General features: G+C 42.1%; 1 protein-coding gene across 1 annotated transcript in view; it reads left to right on the top strand.

The window, feature by feature from the left end:
- The window catches only part of elapor1 (endosome-lysosome associated apoptosis and autophagy regulator 1), a 62,333-nt gene extending 41,967 nt beyond the window's left edge, over nucleotides 1–20,366 (top strand). Inside the window, exons 17-22 of the mRNA XM_034172295.1 lie at nucleotides 6,203–6,296; nucleotides 11,480–11,581; nucleotides 12,875–13,001; nucleotides 19,625–19,803; nucleotides 19,966–20,131; nucleotides 20,214–20,366. Of these exons, the coding sequence (XP_034028186.1) occupies nucleotides 6,203–6,296; nucleotides 11,480–11,581; nucleotides 12,875–13,001; nucleotides 19,625–19,803; nucleotides 19,966–20,131; nucleotides 20,214–20,300 (755 nt within the window). The 3' untranslated portion in view covers nucleotides 20,301–20,366. The remainder of the gene's footprint in view (nucleotides 1–6,202; nucleotides 6,297–11,479; nucleotides 11,582–12,874; nucleotides 13,002–19,624; nucleotides 19,804–19,965; nucleotides 20,132–20,213) is intronic.
- The last annotated feature ends 1,704 nt before the right edge of the window (nucleotides 20,367–22,070 follow it).

The following is a 22,070-nucleotide window of genomic DNA, read 5'->3' as shown; positions in this document are numbered from 1 at the left end:
CTCTGAGAGTACTGATGGTGTTGTGATTGCGCTCTTTCTGTTATGTCTGTATGTTTTGTGTATGTCCTCCTTGTCCAGTTTTCGTGTGAGTCCTTGGTGTGTGTGTGTGTTTCCATGGTTCATCTCTGTGCCTTATAGCAGTTGTCAGACATCGCATCCTTTATGTAATAATTTGTTTTTGAATCCGGCCCCTGCCTCCTACCGTGAGTGTGTTTTTTGCATCTTGTTTTTTTTTTGTTTTCATTCTGTGGTGTCTCTGTTTTTGTTCCATGCCCATTGTTTTTGTTTGTATTCTGTCAGTTCTGGTGGGCCGCCTGGGCCGGCCCTTGAGGGAGGGGTACTGTTGTGAATGCACTGTCTGTTATTTCTGTGGATTTGTGTTGTTGTCCTCATCTGTCTTTTGTGTGGGTCCTTGGTGTATGTTTCCATGTTTTCTCTGTGCTTTATGTCTTTGTGTGTGTGTGTGTGTGTGTGCGCGCGCCTGTGTGTGCGCCTGTGGTTCGTGTCTCAGTCTTATGTGTGTGTGTGTATGGCCTTCAGCTGTCTATCATCCATGTGGGTCTCAGCCGTGTCTGTGCCCTGTGTGTGTGTGTGTGTGTGTGTGTGTGTGTTGTGATCCATTGTGCTTTCTCCCCTGCGTGTGTTTGTCATCCTTGTGATCCGTCCCCTATCTGTGTTGTCCTTACGTTGCCCGGTCTCGAGTTCATTGTGTCTTTGGATTTTTGCACCTCTCGTGTCATATTGTCTGCCCTGTCTCAAGATCATTCTATCTTTGTGTTTCACTCAGTGTCCCATTTGAGTTCCAGGTTTCTTTTCTGTGTCTGTTCATGGATTTAGTCTTGGATTATTGTTTAGTTCCCATAGTTGTTCAGGTTCTGTCTGCTTTCTTGTTTATTTTTAGTGCTTTTAGTCAGTTTGTCCACGGTTCCTCTCACACTTTAGTTCCACGGTTGTTTTGGCATTTTGTCACTTGATGTGTATTTTGGTTGCGTGTCTTTGGCCTGTTCACTGTTAGTTTTTATTTCCACATACTGTCAGATGGTTTTTTTTGTCTGCTCGTGTGCTTTTAGTTTTCATGTGTCTCTGTGGTTCCATTCCTTGTTGATCATCACACCTGTAGTTAATCAGTTCATTTGGTTTTTAGTCACACCTGTGTGCTTCTTTGCTTGCTGGGCAATTGAGTTATGCGTGCATATTAGTCTTTTCTGTGGCCACGTTTTGTTAGTATATTGTGTCACTATTTCCTGTTGTGTTTCTGCTCGTTTGTTTAGTCGGCTCATTACACCTCCCATATGATATCCGCCCTGTCTCCTTGTTTGAGCTCTTTTTTTGTATGCTCATCCCGTCACTGATGTGTTGGATTTTGTGTCACTGAGAATAATAAAAGCACCATGGTTTTTGCACTTTACATTTTGTCTCCTGACTGCCTGCATCTTGGATTTAAGTTTGATTCTGCCTCCCAAACATAACAGATGGTGACGTATAGGGAAAGTCAGAAGGAGTTACATTGTTTGTTTTTGGATTTAGAGAAAGCTTATGACAGGGTGCCAAGAGGAGAGTTGTGGTATTGTTTGAGGAAGTCTGGAGTGGCAGAGAAGTATGTGAGGATAGTGCAGGACATGTACAAGGACAGTGTGACAGCGTTGGGATGTGCAGTAGGAATGACAGATTTATTCAAGGTGGAGAGATTACACCAAGGATCAGCTCTGAGTCCTTTCTTGTTTTCAGTGGTGATGGACAGCTTGACGGATGAGATAAGACAGGAGTCTCCATGGACTATGATGTTTGCAGATGACATTGTGTCACGAAAACTGCCCCATTTTCATGACACGTTTTTTTTTTTACTATTTATAATCTCCCCCTTCTTTCAACTCTAACCATAGCGTATGTGTGTCCCCTCCCCTAAACCTAACCATAACCCCCCATACCCACGTCACCTAAAGTGCCCTGTTTTCGTGCCCCGTCCGGGCTCAAACGAAGCATCCGCAAGTCGGGTCAGTCCGTGGGTGTCTTCGAGACGTCGGCTTATTTGGGGAGGGTCCTCTTCACATCCAGTGTGGGTCACAAGCTTCCCCTAGGGAATATAAAGGCAAACCCAACACAGCGCCATCAACATTGGACGTACTTCATACGGCAAAGGCTATCTATTAGACTGTTCCAAGCACTGCCACAAATACTCACAGGTGGGCAGGGTTCCTCCCTTGTTGCTGCGTGTGATCAACTTCCCAGCGGATACAGTCAGATCCACCGATAACATACATCCAAAGATGCAACTCTTCAAGTCATCTTACAATGACCGGAGCTCTCTGTCATCAGATGGTTACTAACAATCATTGAGTGTTTCGACCCTAACACTCTCCTGTTGGCGGGTCAGCAGTGGTCGCCAGCCACTACTCACTCCCTCCTGGCTGCCAGCTCAACTCCTCCCTCCTATTCCAAATCCAACAGGAGGCTCTCTCTGCTGCCTCTCCGAGTCTTCTCACTGCCTTACCCCTCTCTGCTCCTCTTAGTCCAACGGCTGTCAACAGTTTCCAGACTGACTGGGCTGGGAATCCCCTGCATCCCACCTCAACAGGGTACAACCACGATTGCCAGCCTTTGTCCCTGCAATCCTGCACGAGCTCTCTATAACGTTCAGATTTCCTTTCATATGCCTCTTCACACCCCTCCTCCCATGGCACAGTAAGCTCCACCAGGATGATTTTCTTTCCTGTAACAGAGTAAAAGACTGCATCTGGTCTCAAGGCTGTGTGGAAAAAATCCGGAAACTGAAGTCTTTTCTTTAAGTCTACCCTAAGCTCCCATGCCTGGGCAGACTGCAATAAGCTGGAGCTGGACATACTAGGCCCTGATAGCTTTGACCCCTCCTTAACAAAGGCTATAGCCAGGGCCGCCTTCCCCTTGTATTGACGTTTCCTTGTTCTGTTGTTCTCCAAAATGTCAGCAAGGACTGTCAACACTTTGTCGTGGCGCCATCTATACCTGCCCTGGGTGAGAGCTGTATGACACCCTGACAGAATGTGAGCCATTGTTCCTTTCTGCCCACAAAGCTTACATAGTGGGTTATCTCTCAACCCCCACCTATGGAGGTTGACGGGACGGAAGAGTGTCGTAAACAGACCTCAGCATAAAGGAGATTCGGTATGGCTCCAGCCTCCAGAGCTCCCTGCATGACACTTTCCACTTAGGTAGACCCCACCGCGTCCAAGCGCCTTGGGAACCAAGCTCAACTGCTTTTGCTTTCCTTTGCTCCTCTTCCAGGTCCCTTCTGCCTGGATCATGGCTCTTTTTTCTGCTGGACTGGCTTTCCCCCAAGTTTGAAAGTGGGACATTCCCAAACCCTGTCGTCCAATGCAAGGTGCTCCAATGATATCTTTGAGCATCAGATTTTCTTCCGCTAAGGCCAGAGAGGCAGAGGCCTCCCACTTACGTCCTGACCTTGTTTTTATTCCTGCTTCTCTGACCTTGCTGTCTGTAGATTCTTTGTAAATCATGGCCACTCTACATTTGGCTACTTGAAACTCCTCTACCAGGGAAGAAAGGGGTAATTGCAATTGCCCATACCTGATGAACAGCCCCACTGATGTAAAGCTTGGTGGAATACATAACCACTTTCTCAGATGGGAGTTCCTTCTTCCGCTCAGCCCCCTTTACAGCAGTAAGTAGGGCGTCATACACCATCAGATACCACATCAGTCTGGGGAGCAGGCCATGTTGATATAGCCATGCTTTAAAGTTCCCTGGTAGTCCACAAGCGTCTATTTTCTCCAGCCACAACTGTGCTTGCTTCTCAGTGGTATGGACATTATTATGATCTTTTAATGACTCATCCTACCATTTCCCAAGATACTTGATAGGGTTATCTTTGATGGTAGGAATTGTCTCCCCTTGAATGGCCAGATTGTATTTGAAGGTGATATTCCCCTTTCTGATAATCAAGCTCCTGGATTTCTTTGGCTTGAATGTCATTTTGGCCCATGTTGCCATCTCTTCAAGCTTTACTAAGACCCACCGAGCCTGGACATGGGAGGATGTAGTGATTATAAGGTCATCCATGTAACCTCTGATAGCTGGTTGTTGAATCCCAGAATCCATTATTGGACCTCTGGTTTCTTTTCCCCCTGCCTTGATGATGAGGTTCATACCCATGACAAACAGGATTGGAGAGACTGTGCACCCTGTGACAATCCTCGTCCAAGGTGCTGCCACTGAGTGATGTAGTCCTTTGTCTTAAAGCGAAGTTTGATCCCCCCCCCAGGTAGGTATTAACCATTACACTAATATGCTCTGGGATACGGTAATGTTTGAGAGCGGTCCGGATTAGATCATGGGGGATAGTCCAAAAGGCATTAGTCAGGTCCAGCCAGACCACTGTTAGATCTCTTTTCTTTGTCCTGGCCTCATGTATCAACTGGCTGAAAGCCTGGGATTCCTCCCTTTTGGATAGAGGTGTCAACATATCCATTATCGATCAAATATGAGGACAGTCTCTTTGCCACCACAGAGAAGAAGATTTTACATTCGGTGCTGATTAAAGAGATGGTTCTGAATTGGCCTAGACTTGCTGAATCTTCCTCTTTAGGAACAACGCTGCCTTCTGCCAGCTCGATGGAATGGAGCCTTTCTTCCAGACCCTCCTGAGCAGTTTCCAGAGGCGCCGAAGAAGCTTTGGACACCTCTTATACACCCCATAAGATATTCCGCTGGGGCCAGGGGCTGAGGCAGATCTTGCTTTTCTAACCACCTCCTGGACTTCCTTCCAGGTTGGTTCGATGGTACAGAACATGATGGTAGGAGGGTCAGCCACTCCAACTTCTGGATTATCATTTAGTTGTAGGCCACTGTACGGATCACTACGCATCTCTTTGAGGAATGCCTCCACCTCCTCTTTGGGGCTAATCAGGCTCCCAGATCTTGCTTCACCAAGTAAAGTTCTGGTGAAGTTGTAGGGGTCTTTGGTAAACTGAGCCCTCCTATTCTCTTTCTCCTTTCTCAGTTTCCTTGTTCTTTTGATCCTCCTTAAACTTTTGAGGTGTTCTCTAAGACTGCTTGTGATTTCCTTAATCCCTTCTTTTTCCTCAGGACTGCTAACTTTGTATTGCCTTCTCAGATTTTTCATTTCCTTTCTTAAACTGTGGATCTCCCTTTCTCGTCTATTTGTATGCTTAGTTGACTTGGTGCCCCCTTTCCTTTCCACTGTACCAAAACACTCTTTTGCCAGATTATATGTAATCTCTGTGAGAGCATTTATCTTGCGCTCAACAGTGCCTGTTGATATGACTTCAAGAATTTGATTTAGATCCACATCAAAGGTGGCCCAAGCCTTGGTGTCTGACATTTTTGGCCACCTGACCCTCTCCTTTATGGGATCAGACTCGAGTGGATTATCTAACAATTTGCTCCTTAGGAGTAGCGGCGACCGAGGTGCTGAGAAATCTCCAACACTGTGGGGTGCTTCCTGGTTGGCGTTTTCCAACGTGTGACCAGATTCAAGATCTGTGCGCTGCACCTGTGCCTCCTTCCTCCCACACTTGGTCTTGGCCTGATGTATTTTAAGGCCCCTCAAGTTTTTACAGATTTTACCGCAGGAGCACTTTACCTCTGGTAACTTTCCAGAAAGGGTTGTTTGGATAAGCCTTCTCTGTATCGTTGGTCCTGTCCTAGCCGTAACCGTAAGATCCGTCCCATTGAGTCTCTCATCCTCCCCCCTCTCGGGAGACTCTGGGGGTATTGCTCATGTGTAACTTCCGTAGCTTGTTTGGTGCCCTCTTGCGAGTACTGTGCATAGGGTAGCTGGCCCAATGCACCCACGCCGGTCTTTTCCGGAGGTCAACTGTCTCTCCAGTGTCACCAACCTTTCATGGTTGTCATCCAGCCTTTCATGGAAGTCACTGGATTACCAGAGGTTCAGCGATAACATACATCCAAATATCATACATATCCATACATCCGGAGCTCTCAACCAGGAGGTTGTGTCATCAGATGGTTATCCACATAGGTATTTGGCACAGGCTTTATGCCGGATGCCCTTATTCCTGAAATAACAGCAATAAAAAAATTGATTTTTATTCCAACTAGTAGTAATCCATCAGTATGACAGTAGATCATCTCTAACTTCAACTGACTTATTGCTTTCCAAATAATTGAGATAAATTTATCTCATAATGTTGTAATTAAACATGTTCTCTGTTTCTGTCTGAAGGTGTAACCACTGACACATCTCTTTTTAACATCTCGTCTCCTAACTGGCTGTTCCCCAGTGCGTCAAGCCTGCCAGACATCATATTCTATTACAAGTAATTTTTCTTTCTTCACAGTTTACTCACATATTTTGTTTTATTAGATGAATGGGGTGTTTTCAGCCTTTCATTCAACAGCATTGCAGATCATCATGCAGATGATGAAAGTGTAACTACTTTTTAATTATTTGAAGTTACAGTGTGTTGGATTTCGGGGTATTTATTAACAGAAATGGAATATAGCATTCATAACCATCCGTTCATGAATGTAACGCAATGAAGACTCTACGGTGCATCCGGAAAGTATTCACAGCACTTCACTTTTTCCATATTTTATTAAGGGTATTTTAGCATTGCATTATATTGTTATGTTAGTCTTATTTCAAAATGGATGAAATTCTTTTTTTTTTTTCCCTCAAACTTCAACACATAATACCCCATAATGCCAAATAAAAAAAAATAAATGTGTGTGTGTGTGTGTGTGTGTGTGTATATATATATATATATATATATATATATATATATACCGTATTTTCCGGACTATAAGTCGCACCGGAGTATAAGTCGCACCAGCCACTTTATCCATTATAAAGAAAAATAAACCATAAATAAGGTCCACTGGACTATAAGTCCCATGGACATACAGGTATGTTAACATGAAAAGTTCAGATGATAATATTGTGACGGCTACTGTTTTCGGATGCATATTTCACCAGTTGCAACTTGTAATCTGCAGAGTATGATTTTCTTTTTGGTGGCATTTTTTCGGGCCTTCTCCGTTGTCTTATGTTATCAGTAACGTTATTTTTATTTTTCTATGGTAGTCAGAAGTCGCAGGAACGGTCACACAAGCCTCGAGTGCCCTCTCGTGAGCTGCATTTTACCTACGGATATGTTTGTATTTTGCGGACCACATTGCGAGCCGAACCATGCAGCGCCTACCTGCGCAGCTCATGACCGCCCAGCGGTGTCGATCCAGCTCCTTCCAAGTGGAGACGCTAATCCTCCGCCGTCGCTCAGTGCTCCCATGCAGCTCTCAGCGTCAACTCTGCTCACACTGATATCCAAGGGTTGAAGCTGTTTTGTTAGCCGTCCCGGAATAAACACCATGTTCGTCTGCTTCAAACGCTTTTCACAATCATCGACGGCAGCTCCTTCCAAGTGCACACACTAATCCTCCGCCGTCGCTCACCCAATGCTCCCACGCAGCTCTCAGCGTCAACTTAAACACTCTGCTCACATTGATATCCAAGGGTTGAAGCTGTTCTGTTCGCCAAGCCGGAATAACAGCAAGCACCGAGTTCGTCAGCTTCACACGCTGTGGGTGAGGTGAGGAATACGCATCCAAAGTTCTGTTCTCTGATTGGTTATCGCGACCAGCGTGAACTATAGGATGGCCGTCATACTACAGTGCCCATGATGCATTGCATTTCCTTTTCCGGTGGCCATTTTAAAACATAGATCGACTCTGTCACGTAAAATTGTTTTGTTACAGTAAATTAATTGAGATCCTACCGGTATATTTTTCATATATAAGTCGCACCGGAGTATAGGTCGCACCCCCGGCCGAAACATGTAAAAAAGTGCGACTTATAGTCCGGAAAATACGGTATATATATATATATATATATATATATATATATATATATATGAGGTTTATTAGAAAAGTATTCGACCTTATTATTTTTTTCAAAAACCATATGGATTTGAATCACGTGTGATTACATCAGACATGCTTGAACCCTCGTGGGCATGCAAGAGTTTTTTCACACCTGTCGGTTACGTCATTCACCTGTGGGCAGTCTTTGAGTGAGGAATGGCCCACCCTCTCGTCGATTTTTTTCATTGTTTAGGAATGGCTCAGATCAAAATTTTTTCAAAACTGTAAGGCACAACTGAGTGGACACCATTCGATAAATTCAGCTGGTTTTCGGTAAAAATTTTAACGGCTGATGAGAGATTTTGGTCTGGTAGTCTCGCCATAAGGACGGCCCACGGCGTCTGACAGCGATCTGTGCTTCGAGGCGGCAGCATCTCGCCGTTTCAAGTTAAAAACTTCCACATTTCAGGCTCTGTTGACTCGGTAAGTCGTCAGAGAACAGAGAACTTTCAGAAGAAGTCGGCATGAGGAGTTTATTCGGACATTCCATTGTTAACGGACATTTTGTAATGAAAGAACGTGCGGGCAAAGTCCATGTCGGGCCGGACCCGACCGCGGGGGGTCGCGACAAGAAAAACACCTCAGTTGGAAACCTTAACAGGCAAGTTGGAACATGCCCAAGCTGTTAAACAATTTCTCAGTTATTCACTTGTTGAAAGCCACCAAAAGCCGCGTCAATTTTACAAATGGTTTTCAACACGGAGGTGCTTTTCCTGTTGCGGCGCACACAGATTCGCCGAGTCGTCACGGAAATGACTCGGCGAATTTGCGCGCACGTCTTTCATTAAAAAATGTCCTTAAACAGTGGAATGTCCGCATAAAGTCCTCATGCCGGCCTCTTCTGAATCTTCTCTGTTCTCTCACGACGTCCTGGGTGAATTAAGCCTTAAATTAGGATGTTTTCAGGTCGAAACAGGCTGACGACGGCGCCTGGAAGCGCTGCGCGACGTCCCGCTCCGTGGGAAGTCCTTACACCGACAGAAACACCCCATAATCTCTCATCAGCCGTTAAACTTTTCACCGAAAACCAGCTTAATTTCTCGAATAGTGTCCACTCGGATATTCCTCACAGGTCCAGAAAAAATTTTGATAAAGCAATGCGCGCCGTCTCAACCAGCGTATGAAACAAAGGAATTCAGCCGAGAGGGCTGGACCACATCTCACTCAAGGCCTGCCCACAGGGAAATGACGTCACCGACACGCGTGAAAAAACTCACGCATGCGCACGAGGGTTCAAGCATGATTAGTGTAAACGCACATCATTCAAATCCATATAGTTAAAAAAAAAATAAGTGTTGGTTTCTTATCTAATAGACCTCGTATATATATATATATATATATATATATATATATATATATATATATATATATATATATAAAAAATTGAGCTCGGGTTCGTCCTGTTTCCACTGGTCATCCTAGAGATCCTGGACTATTTTCTCTTTTCTTTCTTTCTTTGTATGTTTTGTTAACTGCTTGGATCCATGTGTGCCGAAATAAATTCAGTTCAATTGAAGATCTTTCTACAGCTTAACTGGAGTCCCCCTGGGGTGAATTCAGTTGATTGGACTTGATTTGGAAAGGCACATACCTGTCTACATACAGTGCCTTGCTAAAGTATTCAGCCCCTTGGTATTTCACACATTTTAATTTGTTTATGGCATTTCAAATACAAAAAGTAAATCATGCTTCTCAATATAAACATTTCTAAACTTATCTTCCTGAGCCTCAAACTGAAAGTAAATCTCTACAACTTGATATAAATTTTTGGTATAATGACTGTAAATAATCAGTTTTATTGCCAGTTTCTTTCAGACAAGTCAGGGGATGGATACGTGAACATTTCCAAGTCACTGAATATGTCTTGAACTTTATTTACATCAGTTATGAAGAAATACAAACAGTATGGCACTCTATGGTAAATCTGGGTGGAGTAGACAGTTCTCAAAAACTGAGTGACTGTGCAAGAAGAAGAGTGAGGAAAGCCACCAAGACAACCCAGAAGAAGTTATACGCTTCTGTGGCTGTGAATGGATAAATTGTGCATCGTGCATGTTGTATCCCCAGTTATATAGCTTCATGATGAAGTGGTACAGAGGAGGATTTTATTAAAAAGAAGACCTGAAAGTTCAGCTACAATTTGCCAGAAGGTACATCTGAGATGCAAGCCTATATTTAATGTTTTTGTGAAAGAAAACCCTCCTCTGTACCACTTCATCATTAAGCTGTATAATTGGGGATGCAAAATGCAAAACATGCACTTTGCACAATTTCACCAATTGGAGAGATGAAAACCTTCCAGAAGGACAACCATACCTGCAGCAATCCACCAGTGGCCAGACAGAAGCTACTCCTTAGTAAAAGGCAGAGGCAGCCCACCTGTAGTTTTCCAAAAGGCACCTGAAAGACTCTCAGACCATGAGAAACAAAATTCTATGGTCTGATGAGACAAAGATTGAACTCTTTGGCTTGAATACCAGGTGTCATGTTTGGAGGAAACCAGGCACCATCCCTACAGTGAAGCATGCTGATGGCAGCATCATGCTGTGGGGATGTTTTTCAGTGGCAGGAACTGGGAGACCAGTCAGGACTGAGGGGAAAGATGAATGCAGCAATGTACAGAGGCATCCTGGATGAAAACCTGCTCCAGAGTGCTCTTGACCTCAGACTGGGGCGTAGGTTCATCTTTCAGCAGGACAATGACCCTAAGCACACAGCCAAGATATCAAAGGAGTGGCTTCAGGACAACTCTGTGGATGTCCTTGAGTGGCCCAGCCAGAGCCCAGACCTGAATTCAATTGAACATCTCTGGAGAGATCTGAAAATGATTATGTACCAATGCTCCCCATCCAACCTGATGGAGCTTGAGAGGTGCTGCAAAGAGGAATGGACAAAACTGCCCAAAGATAGGTGCACCAAGCTTTGCAAAAATTAAAACAAAAACTTTTTCATGTTATTTTTATGGGGTTCTGTGTGTACAATTTAGGCTGAAATAAATAAATTTACTCCATTTTGGAATAAGGCTGTAATGTAACAAAATGTGGAAAAAGTGAAGCATTTTGAATACTTTCCGGATGCACTGCATGTATTTTCCAAGCTTAGAATGAGCCCTCCATATCCATGTGGGAGCAGGGCCCCTCATGATGGCGCCATGTTGCACTGTCATGTGCAGTAGCCCAAAACAGACATACTTACTCCACCTTTTCCAATTTTCAGTGCTATTGGAATAGTGAAGAAAAGAAAAACAATGAAGAGATATCAGTGATTGTTCCTCTGTACACTGTTTACTGGGTGATAGTACAGGCTAATAGGTTTGAGAACCCAGATTTTTTTTTTTTTTTTTTTTTGTGAAGTGGAGGATCATACATATTGCTTATCACAAGAGGAGGCAAGGGAGCATGAACCCCCTCATGAAAGAAGTGAAAATGAAAGGGAAACAAAATCGTGACTGCTGACAGCATAATACAAACTGCAACTTCATCACTAGATGACAGCAAATCCTTCACACTCTAGCTTTAATGAAATGAAGAAGAAAAACATGCACGCACCTTTGGGTCAGTCATATTTGTGATCTTTTCAGCTCAAGTGAGACAACACAAGCTTGTAAACAAGGCAGGTCTGCAACCATCAGATTGAGATGCAATCCTGCTTTGACCACTAAAACCCACATCACACTGCCAAGGTACAGCTCACCTTTTACTCCTGAAGAGTATTTAATTTAAACATACACTCAACAAAAATATAAACACAACACTTTTGGTTTTGCTCCCATTTTGTATGAGATGAACTCAAAGATCTAAAACTTTTTCCACATACACAATATCACCATTTCCCTCAAATATTGTTCACAAACCAGTCTAAATCTGTGATAGTGAGCACTTCTCCTTTGCTGAGATAATCCATCCCACCTCACAGGTGTGCCATATCAAGATGCTGATTAGACACCATGATTAGTGCACAGGTGTGCCTTAGACTGCCCACAATAAAAGGCCACTCTGAAAGGTGCAGTTTTATCACACAGCACAATGCCACAGATGTCACAAGATTTGAGGGAGCGTGCAATTGGCATGCTGACAGCAGGAATGTCAACCAGAGCTGTTGCTCGTGTATTGAATGTTCATGTCTCTACCATAAGCCGTCTCAAAAGGCCTTTCAGAGAATTTGTCAATACATCCAACCAGCCTCCCAACCGCAGACCACGTGTAACCACACTAGCCCAGGACCTCCACATCCAGCATGTTCACCTCCAAGATCGTCTGAGACCAGCCACTCGGACAGCTGCTGGAACAATCGGTTTGCATAACCAAAGAATTTCTGCACAAACTGTCAGAAACCGTCTCAGGGAAGCTCATCTGCATGCTCGTCGTCCTCATCGGGGTCTCGACCTGACTCCAGTTCGTCGTCGTAACCGACTTGAGTGGGCAAATGCTCACATTTGCTGGCGTTTGGCACGTTGGAGAGGTGTTCTCTTCACGGATGATGCGAAGGAGATGTGTTGCACTGCATGAGGCAAATGGTGGTCACACCAGATACTGACTGGTATCCCCCCCCCAATAAAACAAAACTGCACCTTTCAGAGTGGCCTTTTATTGTGGGCAGTCTAAGGCACACCTGTGCACTAATCATGGTGTCTAATCAGCATCTTGATATGGCACACCTGTGAGGTGGGATGGATTATCTCAGCAAAGGAGAAGTGCTCACTATCACAGATTTCGACTGGTTTGTGAACAATATTTGAGGGAAATGGTGATATTGTGTATGTGGAAAACGTTTTAGATCTTTGAGTTCATCTCATACAAAATGGGAGCAAAACCAAAAGTGTTGCGTTTATATTTTTGTTGAGTATATATGAGCATTTTTATTTGCTGTGTCCAAATCTAAACTGAGTTTTCTGACTGTGGCCTCTTTGGCAGAAATAAATGACTCCTTGGAACTAATGTTAATGACGTCTTGCTTTTTTTGTTGTTCTTAACAGTAATTGTTCAGAAGGCACGTGTGATGGTTGTACCTTCCACTTTCTGTGGCAGAGCCAACATGCGTGCCCACTCTGCACAAAAAACCACTACAGAGAAATCGTCAGTGCTTGCATCCAGGGAATACAGGTAGTGTTGTACGGGAATGGACGTGTCAGCAAAGGCATCCACAGAGCAATGCTTTTGTCACATTTCTGTGGACATGGAAGAGTGTCTGTAGGAAGATACACCAAGAAATGCAGTTGCTGGTCACCAGAAAATGCCTGTGAATGTAACAAAAATCTATCCAGAACCATCAACCTACAACTCCAATTCCAATGAAGTTGTGACGTTGTGTAAAATGTAAGTAAAAACAGAATACAACGATTTGCAAATCCTCTTCAACCTATATTCAATTGAATACACCACAAAGACAAGATATTTAATGTTCAAACTGATAAACTTTATTGTTTTTGGGCAAATATTTGCTCATTTTGAAATGGATGCCTGCAACACGTTTCAAAAAAGCTGGGACAGTGGTGTGTTTACCACTGTGTTACATCACTTTTCCTTCTAACAACACTCAATAAGTGTTTGGTAACTGAGGACACTAATTGTTGAAGCTTTGTAGGTGGAATTCTTTCCCATTCTTGCTTGATGTACGACTTCAGTTTTTCAACAGTCCGGGGTCTCCGTTGTCATATTTTGTGCTTCATAATGCGCAACACATTTTCAGTGGTCGACAGGTCTGGACTGCAGGCAGGTCAGTCTAGTACCCGCACTCTTACTATGAAGCCACGCTGCTGTAACACGTGCAGAATGTGGCTTGGCATTGTCTTGCTGAAATAAGCAGGGACGTCCCTGAAAAAGACGTTGCTTGGATGGCAGCATGTGTTACTCCAAAACCTGGATGTACCTTTCAGCATTGATGGTGCCATCACAGATGTGTAAGTTGCCCATGCCATGAGCACTAACACACCCCCATACCATCACAGATGCTGGCTTTTGAACTTTGCGCTGGTAACAAGCTGGATGGTCTTTTCCCTCTTTTGTTCAGAGGACGCGATGTCCATGATTTCCAAAAACAATTTGAAATGTGGACTTATCAGACCACGCACACTTTCCCACGTTGCGTCTGTCCATTTCAAATGAGCTCGGGCCCAGAGAAGGCGGCGGCATTTCTGGATGTTGTTGATGTATGGCTTTTACTTTGCATGGAAGAGTTTTAACTTGCACTTGTAGATGTAGCGACGAACTGTGTTAACTGACAATGGTTTTCTGAACTGTTCCTGAGCCCACGCGGTAAGGGCCCTGTCCCACTGGAGAGAGGATTAATTGCGCATAAATTGAGTATACAAAGTACGGGCGTTCGTTGTCGTCCGCAACAAAATTGGCCAAAAATGACAAATGTCCCAGTATGAATTACGGATATATTAATAATGTATATGATGAACAATCACAGATGTATAACACATTTAATGAGAAAACGAATCTGACGCATTGCGATTATCACAGCAGTATTACGGGTGTATTGTGAATGCATCTCGCACGTGTTGCGTGTGCGCGGCATCTGCATTGCGGTCATAAAAGAAGCGCACTTGGGCCTCTGGGATCACTATTCACACCAACACCACAGCCTCTGGAGCAATAGAGGCCCAATGAATTTTCAGACCTTTTGTCTGACTTAGTGCTTAGCTCAGATAAGATAATTATAGTGGGCGATTTTAACATCCACACAGATGCTGAGAATGACAGCCTCAACACTGCATTTAATCTATTATTAGACTCTATTGGCTTTGCTCAAAAAGTAAATGAGTCCACCCACCACTTTAATCATATCTTAGATCTTGTTCTGACTTATGGTATGGAAATAGAAGACTTAACAGTATTCCCTGAAAACTCCCTTCTGTCTGATCATTTCTTAATAACATTTACATTTACTCTGATGGACTACCCAGCAGTGGGGAATAAGTTTCATTACACTAGAAGTCTTTCAGAAAGCGCTGTAACTAGGTTTAAGGTTATGATTCCTTCTTTATGTTCTCTAATGCCATATACCAACACAGTGCAGAGTAGCTACCTAAACTCTGTAAGGGAGATAGAGTATCTCGTCAATAGTTTTACATCCTCATTGAAGACAACTTTGGATGCTGTAGCTCCTCTGAAAAAGAGAGCTTTAAATCAGAAGTGTCTGACTCCGTGGTATAACTCACAAACTCGTAGCTTAAAGCAGATAACCCGTAAGTTGGAGAGGAAATGGCGTCTCACTAATTTAGAAGATCTTCACTTAGCCTGGAAAAAGAGTCTGTTGCTCTATAAAAAAGCCCTCCGTAAAGCTAGGACATCTTTCTACTCATCACTAATTGAAGAAAATAAGAACAACCCCAGGTTTCTTTTCAGCACTGTAGCCAGGCTGACAAAGAGTCAGAGCTCTATTGAGCTGAGTATTCCATTAACTTTAACTAGTAATGACTTCATGACTTTCTTTGCTAACAAAATTTTAACTATTAGAGAAAAAATTACTCATAACCATCCCAAAGACGTATCGTTATCTTTGGCTGCTTTCAGTGATGCCGGTATTTGGTTAGACTCTTTCTCTCCGATTGTTCTGTCTGAGTTATTCTCATTAGTTACTTCATCCAAACCATCAACATGTTTATTAGACCCCATTCCTACCAGGCTGCTCAAGGAAGCCCTACCATTATTTAATGCTTCGATCTTAAATATGATCAATCTATCTTTGTTAGTTGGCTATGTACCACAGGCTTTTAAGGTGGCAGTAATTAAACCATTACTTAAAAAGCCATCACTTGACCCAGCTATCTTAGCTAATTATAGGCCAATCTCCAACCTTCCTTTTCTCTCAAAAATTCTTGAAAGGGTAGTTGTAAAACAGCTAACTGATCATCTGCAGAGGAATGGTCTATTTGAAGAGTTTCAGTCAGGTTTTAGAATTCATCATAGTACAGAAACAGCATTAGTGAAGGTTACAAATGATCTTCTTATGGCCTCGGACAGTGGACTCATCTCTGTGCTTGTTCTGTTAGACCTCAGTGCTGCTTTTGATACTGTTGACCATAAAATTTTATTACAGAGATTAGAGCATGCCATAGGTATTAAAGGCACTGCGCTGCGGTGGTTTGAATCATATTTGTCTAATAGATTACAGTTTGTTCATGTAAATGGGGAATCTTCTTCACAGACTAAAGTTAATTATGGAGTTCCACAAGGTTCTGTGCTAGGACCAATTTTATTTACTTTATACATGCTTCCCTTAGGCAGTATTATTAGACGGTATTGCTTAAATTTTCATTGTTACGCAGATGATACCCAGCTTTATCTATCCATGAAGCCAGAGGACACACACCAATTAGGTAAACTGCAGGATTGTCTTACAGACATAAAGACATGGATGACCTCTAATTTCCTGCTTTTAAACTCAGATAAAACTGAAGTTATTGTACTTGGCCCCACAAATCTTAGAAACATGGTGTCTAACCAGATCCTTACTCTGGATGGCATTACCCTGACCTCTAGTAATACTGTGAGAAATCTTGGAGTCATTTTTGATCAGGATATGTCATTCAAAGCGCATATTAAACAAATATGTAGGACTGCTTTTTTGCATTTACGCAATATCTCTAAAATCAGAAAGGTCTTGTCTCAGAGTGATGCTGAAAAACTAATTCATGCATTTATTTCCTCTAGGCTGTAATTCATTATTATCAGGTTGTCCTAAAAGTTCCCTAAAAAGCCTTCAGTTAATTCAAAATGCTGCAGCTAGAGTACTGACGGGGACTAGAAGGAGAGAGCATATCTCACCCATATTGGCCTCTCTTCATTGGCTTCCTGTTAATTCTAGAATAGAATTTAAAATTCTTCTTCTTACTTATAAGGTTTTGAATAATCAGGTCCCATCTTATCTTAGGGACCTCGTAGTACCATATCACCCCAATAGAGCGCTTCGCTCTCAGACTGCAGGCTTACTTGTAGTTCCTAGGGTTTGTAAGAGTAGAATGGGAGGCAGAGCCTTCAGCTTTCAGGCTCCTCTCCTGTGGAACCAGCTCCCAATTCAGATCAGGGAGACAGACACCCTCTCTACTTTTAAGATTAGGCTTAAAACTTTCCTTTTTGCTAAAGCTTATAGTTAGGGCTGGACCATCCCTTAGTTATGCTGCTATAGACGTAGACTGCTGGGGGGTTCCCATGATGCACTGTTTCTTTCTCTTTTTGCTCTGTATGCACCACTCTGCATTTAATCATTAGTGATCGATCTCTGCTCCCCTCCACAGCATGTCTTTTTCTTGGTTCTCTCCCTCAGCCCCAACCAGTCCCAGCAGAAGACTGCCCCTCCCTGAGCCTGGTTCTGCTGGAGGTTTCTTCCTGTTAAAAGGGAGTTTTTCCTTCCCACTGTAGCCAAGTGCTTGCTCACAGGGGGTCGTTTTGACCGTTGGGATTTTACATAATTATTGTATGGCCTTGCCTTACAATATAAAGCGCCTTGGGGCAACTGTTTGTTGTGATTTGGCGCTATATAAATAAAATTGATTGATTGAATTGATTGAATAGCTGGACTCGGACAAGTTGACCACAGAGTTGATGTTCATGTTGTCATGCAAGGGTTAACTGTTCATGAATTTAGGGAGTGGGAGGGGGGAAGCCGCTCCAGGTTGTGAGATGGTGTTTTTTTTTTTCTTTTCAAAAAGAGAGATTTCAGCGAGTTGCGGCTAAACAGCAACTCTTCCTTTTGTTGGTGTTAAATTCAAGTCCTGAAAGAGAACCGAGGTCCACGGCTGACTTCTCCGCAGCTGGGGATTTACAGTATGTTGTTGGATTGCAGCAGCTATTACGTCTTTGGGGATCCATAACTACATCTGTACGTCTCCACAGCTGGACTGGCACTGACTGGCAGGTATGTTGCTTTCTGCCACATAGAAGTACTTTGGGCTTATGTGACGTGTTTGTTATGCAGTCGCAGATTGTCCGTAAATCAGCTGCAAAGCAGACGTAATCCAAATGCTTTATCCATGGCCAATCTGTATGTATTCGCTACAAATTATTTTAGTTTGTGATGTGGACGTGATAGGCACGCAATATATCCATTTTACACACTGTCCCAGTCTGCTGCCAAGCCACAAATCCCCATCATTTGCGGATAACGACGGATATACAGCGCATAGCATCAGTATGTATTAAGTATGTAAGGCGGATGTCATCCGCAACCAAAATTTTGTGCAGCTCAAAAATCCTGGCAACGGAAAAACGTGCCTCTGGATAATTGCGGACGTGTGCGGATGTCGGCTGACTCATACAAGCATGTTTCACAGATATTGTGGATGTTTGGCGAATATGAGCCAATTTTGTGCACAATCCATATGCAAATCTTCCTACACGCCAGTGGGACCAGGCAGTAAGATCCTTTACACAGCGATGTTGGTTTTTAATGCAGTGCCGCCTGAGGGATCAATCACAGGCATTCAATGTTGGTCTTCAGCCTTGCCGCTTACGTGTAGAAAATTCTCCAGATTCTCTGAATCTTCTGATTATATTATGGACTGTAGATGATGGAATCCCTAAATTCCTTGCAATTGAACACTGAGAAACATTGTTCTTAAACTGATGGACTGTTTTTTCACGCAGTTGTTCACCAAGTGGTGATCTCGCCCCATCTCTGCTTGTGAAAGGCTGAGCCTTTTAGGGATGCTCCTTTGATACCCAATCATGACATTAGTGTCCTCAGTTCCCAAACACTTACTGAGTGCTGTTTCAAGGAAAGGTGATGTAACACAGTGGTAAACATACCACTGTCCCAGCTGTTTTTAAATGTGTTGCAGGCATCCATTTCAAAATGAGGAAATATTTGCAAAAAAAACAAAGTTTATCAGTTTGAACATTAAATATCTTGTCTTTGTGGCGTATTCAATTGAATATCAGTTGAAGAGGATTTGCAAATCATTGTATTCTGTTTTTATTTACATTTCACACATCCCAAATTCATTGGAATTGGAGTTGTATAACAATAACCACAATAAAAAAATCCCTATTGTGACAAACACAGTGATTAAAGTATTGCTATGTGGGTACCTTGTGATAAAACCTGACAATATTTTTGTATATTCTCCAGACAGCTGCTTTAAATAGTGGTGGCCAAGTGGTTAATGCGCTTGGTTTCAGTTCAGAAGGTTCTGGGTTCAAATCCCACCCCTGCCACATTTCTCCATGTAATGTGGAGTTGCGTCAGGAAGGGCATCCGGCGTAAAACTTGTGCCAATTCAACATGCAGATCCACCTTGGATTTGCTGTGGCGACCCCAAGTGCAAACAAGGGAGCAGCCGAATGGACTTACTTATGTTGAAGACCAGAGTTGTTCAAATGCAAAAAAATTTTGATTTTCTTTTATTTTTAAGTTATTTTAAATTTCATGGAATGTTGCAGCGACAGTACATAACAACCCTTACCAAAAAGTAGTATATGCAAGTATGTTTCAAGTATACTTCTAGTTTACTTTTTATATACTTATCCGTATATCCTATATCCGTATATCCTTTTTATATACTTATACTTTTTTGGTAAGGGAAATGGCTTCTTGCATTTGCACATTTATTTTAAAGTGGTATAAGTGACTAGCAGATGTAGCACGTAATGTTGTGGCAAAGTTTTATGTAGATTTTTTTTTTTATGTATTTTGCACCAAATTTAAGGGAAGCATTTCAGTCAAATTCAAGTGGTGAATTAAATACATGACTACAATAAATCAAATATGTATGTTGCAGAAAACCACCTATGTATGGCAGCAGCCGCTGCAGTGTTATGGAGGAGAATCCCTGCCAGCACAAAAAGTCAGTGCTTGTGTGACGTTGGATTTCTGGCTCAAGTTTGGTGTTTCTACTGGAATCATCGCTGCTGTTCTGCTCATCAGTATCAGCTGCTACTTCTGGAAGAAGACACGCAAGTGAGACAAATAAGACTGAAATTTGCTTCAGTGTGTCATGTTAAAAGCAGACATACAAATACCAGATCAATGAACTAATCTTTTTATGGTAATAAACAAACAGCACAAGAAGGTGGGATGTTAACAGGTTGCACTGTAAATCCTACCATCCTCCACCTGTAGGTTGCAGTATAAGTACTCCAAGTTGGTCATGAGTTCAGGGGGGAAAGAGTGTGAGCTGCCAACTGCAGACAGCTGTGCAATAATGGAGGGAGAGGACGCAGAGGACGATGTCATCTATCTCACCAAGAAGTCTTTCTTCACCAAAATGAAATCGTTCTCACGGCAGGTCAGTCACCCCTCCATGTGCACAAAGTTCATGTCGATAAGCAATTCCAAACGGCTTCATGTTCTAATTACTGTGCTTTCAGAGGACATCAGATGGCTTTGACTCGGTTCCGCTAAAGTCATCATCTTCGAACCTGCAGCGAGAGGAAGAGGACTCGGATGGTAATTAAACAGATCCTGGAAACATACAGTGTTACATTAGTGAAACACCAACTAATGTCTTTGTGCAAGCACAGAAAAAACTAATATAAGGTGTGATTACATTTTTTGTATCTCTGAAGATATTTCTGGGTAAAGCAAAGGCCCTGCACACTTTTTATATGGTGTTATATCACAATTATCACAGAGAATATGAAAATACAGTCTCCACAGTCTCTCTCTTTGGGGAAATTGATATTTTCTATGCCCGAATGTCTCATAACCACCGAGAAACTGTTGCTAATGTTAGGCCTGTAATTTTTGCCCATGCACATTTTCCAGAACTCTGATGGTGTATTATTCTACACTATTCCTACTGCTTTTTTTATTTTCATTTTCAGTAACCTACAGTTATTTGTTGTATATGTGATACCACATTTATTAACATATTCCTCTGTAAAAATGATTATAGTGCCTTTCTTTATTATGACACATTTTGTAAAACAAGAAAGCAATGTCTGTACGTCAGTGAGGGAAAAAATGACCTCCAATGCTGCCTTTCAAGTGTTCCATGTAAGATCAGCTCCTATGCAGAGAAAGGAAATATTTGGGTCACAGTTGATTTGAAAACCTGAAGGTGCTGAAAGACAAATTGCAATTATAACAGATCACTGAATTGTTTTATTTTGCAAGCGTTGGATTACTGAATACATACGACATAGTAACTATACTGAGAGTGAATTTCTAAAAGCTAAATGATACATGCATTAAGTTGGCTTGTCAAAATAAGAAACATTTTCACTGGAGAATTATGACGCACATCAGCAGAATGTCATATTTGAGCCACTTTAACAAGACTGACTTTGACCATTTTCAAAGCTATATATTGCTGCTGCCAAAGACATTTTTTTGTTTCATTTTTAGAACTAATGTTTAACAGTAATGGGTCATCTTTATTGGATGTTCAATGTCTGTGTTTCAATACATCTGTTTTTGTTTTTGCTGTACTGTATCTGTAAAGGTTTGCAGAACAGGGGAATAAAAATGTAATACCTCTGTGCAAAAGTCAAAAATATTGTGCAGTGTGGAGAAGTCACTCAGCCAGAGGATTTAGTGCATCATGATGAAGTTATGTCTGTAGACCCAAGGGGATAATGAGTTCTGTTTGTCTAAGTTATGATGATGATGGTAATAATAATAATTATTATTAATTATTGTTGTTGTTATTGTTACTATTATTATTATTATTATTATTATGTGTGTAACTAAACATGAAAGATTGATTTCAGTGAAACTTGAAGATGTATACTCAAGTATATAAGTATGTATTTTGATGGTGACAGTATTTGTCATTTTATCTTTGTCCACCAACAGGATGGACTTGAAATAAAACAAGAAAGGTGTATTTGTAGTGTTGACTGTTAGCGTTACATCATGGGGTATAACAAAAATATTGCATAAACTATTTAGCAATTACAGCCATTTTCATACATAGATTATCCATTTTCAGAACCTATAGGATTTTGGACAAAACAAATGAGGATTAAAAAAAAAATTTATTTGGACTTTCTATGGAGGATCATACTTTTGTATTTCTTAATTGTTTATGTAGTAGAAGCCCAAGACATATTCAGTGACTTGGAAATGTTCAGTTGCCCATCCCCTGACTTGTCTAAAGAAAACTGTATGTAAAAGTAATCTGATTACTTATGGTCTCTGACAATGGGGCCACAGTGTAAACTAATTATATTAATTCCTACGTTTAGTGTAATATGCGTGTTAAACCCCTTGAGTTAAAGCTG

The sequence above is a fragment of the Thalassophryne amazonica genome, chromosome 6 (assembly GCF_902500255.1).
Source record: "Thalassophryne amazonica chromosome 6, fThaAma1.1, whole genome shotgun sequence".
Taxonomy (NCBI): domain Eukaryota; kingdom Metazoa; phylum Chordata; class Actinopteri; order Batrachoidiformes; family Batrachoididae; genus Thalassophryne; species Thalassophryne amazonica.
Note: the sequence above shows the minus strand (reverse complement) of the source record. Positions and strands in the feature narration are given on the sequence as shown.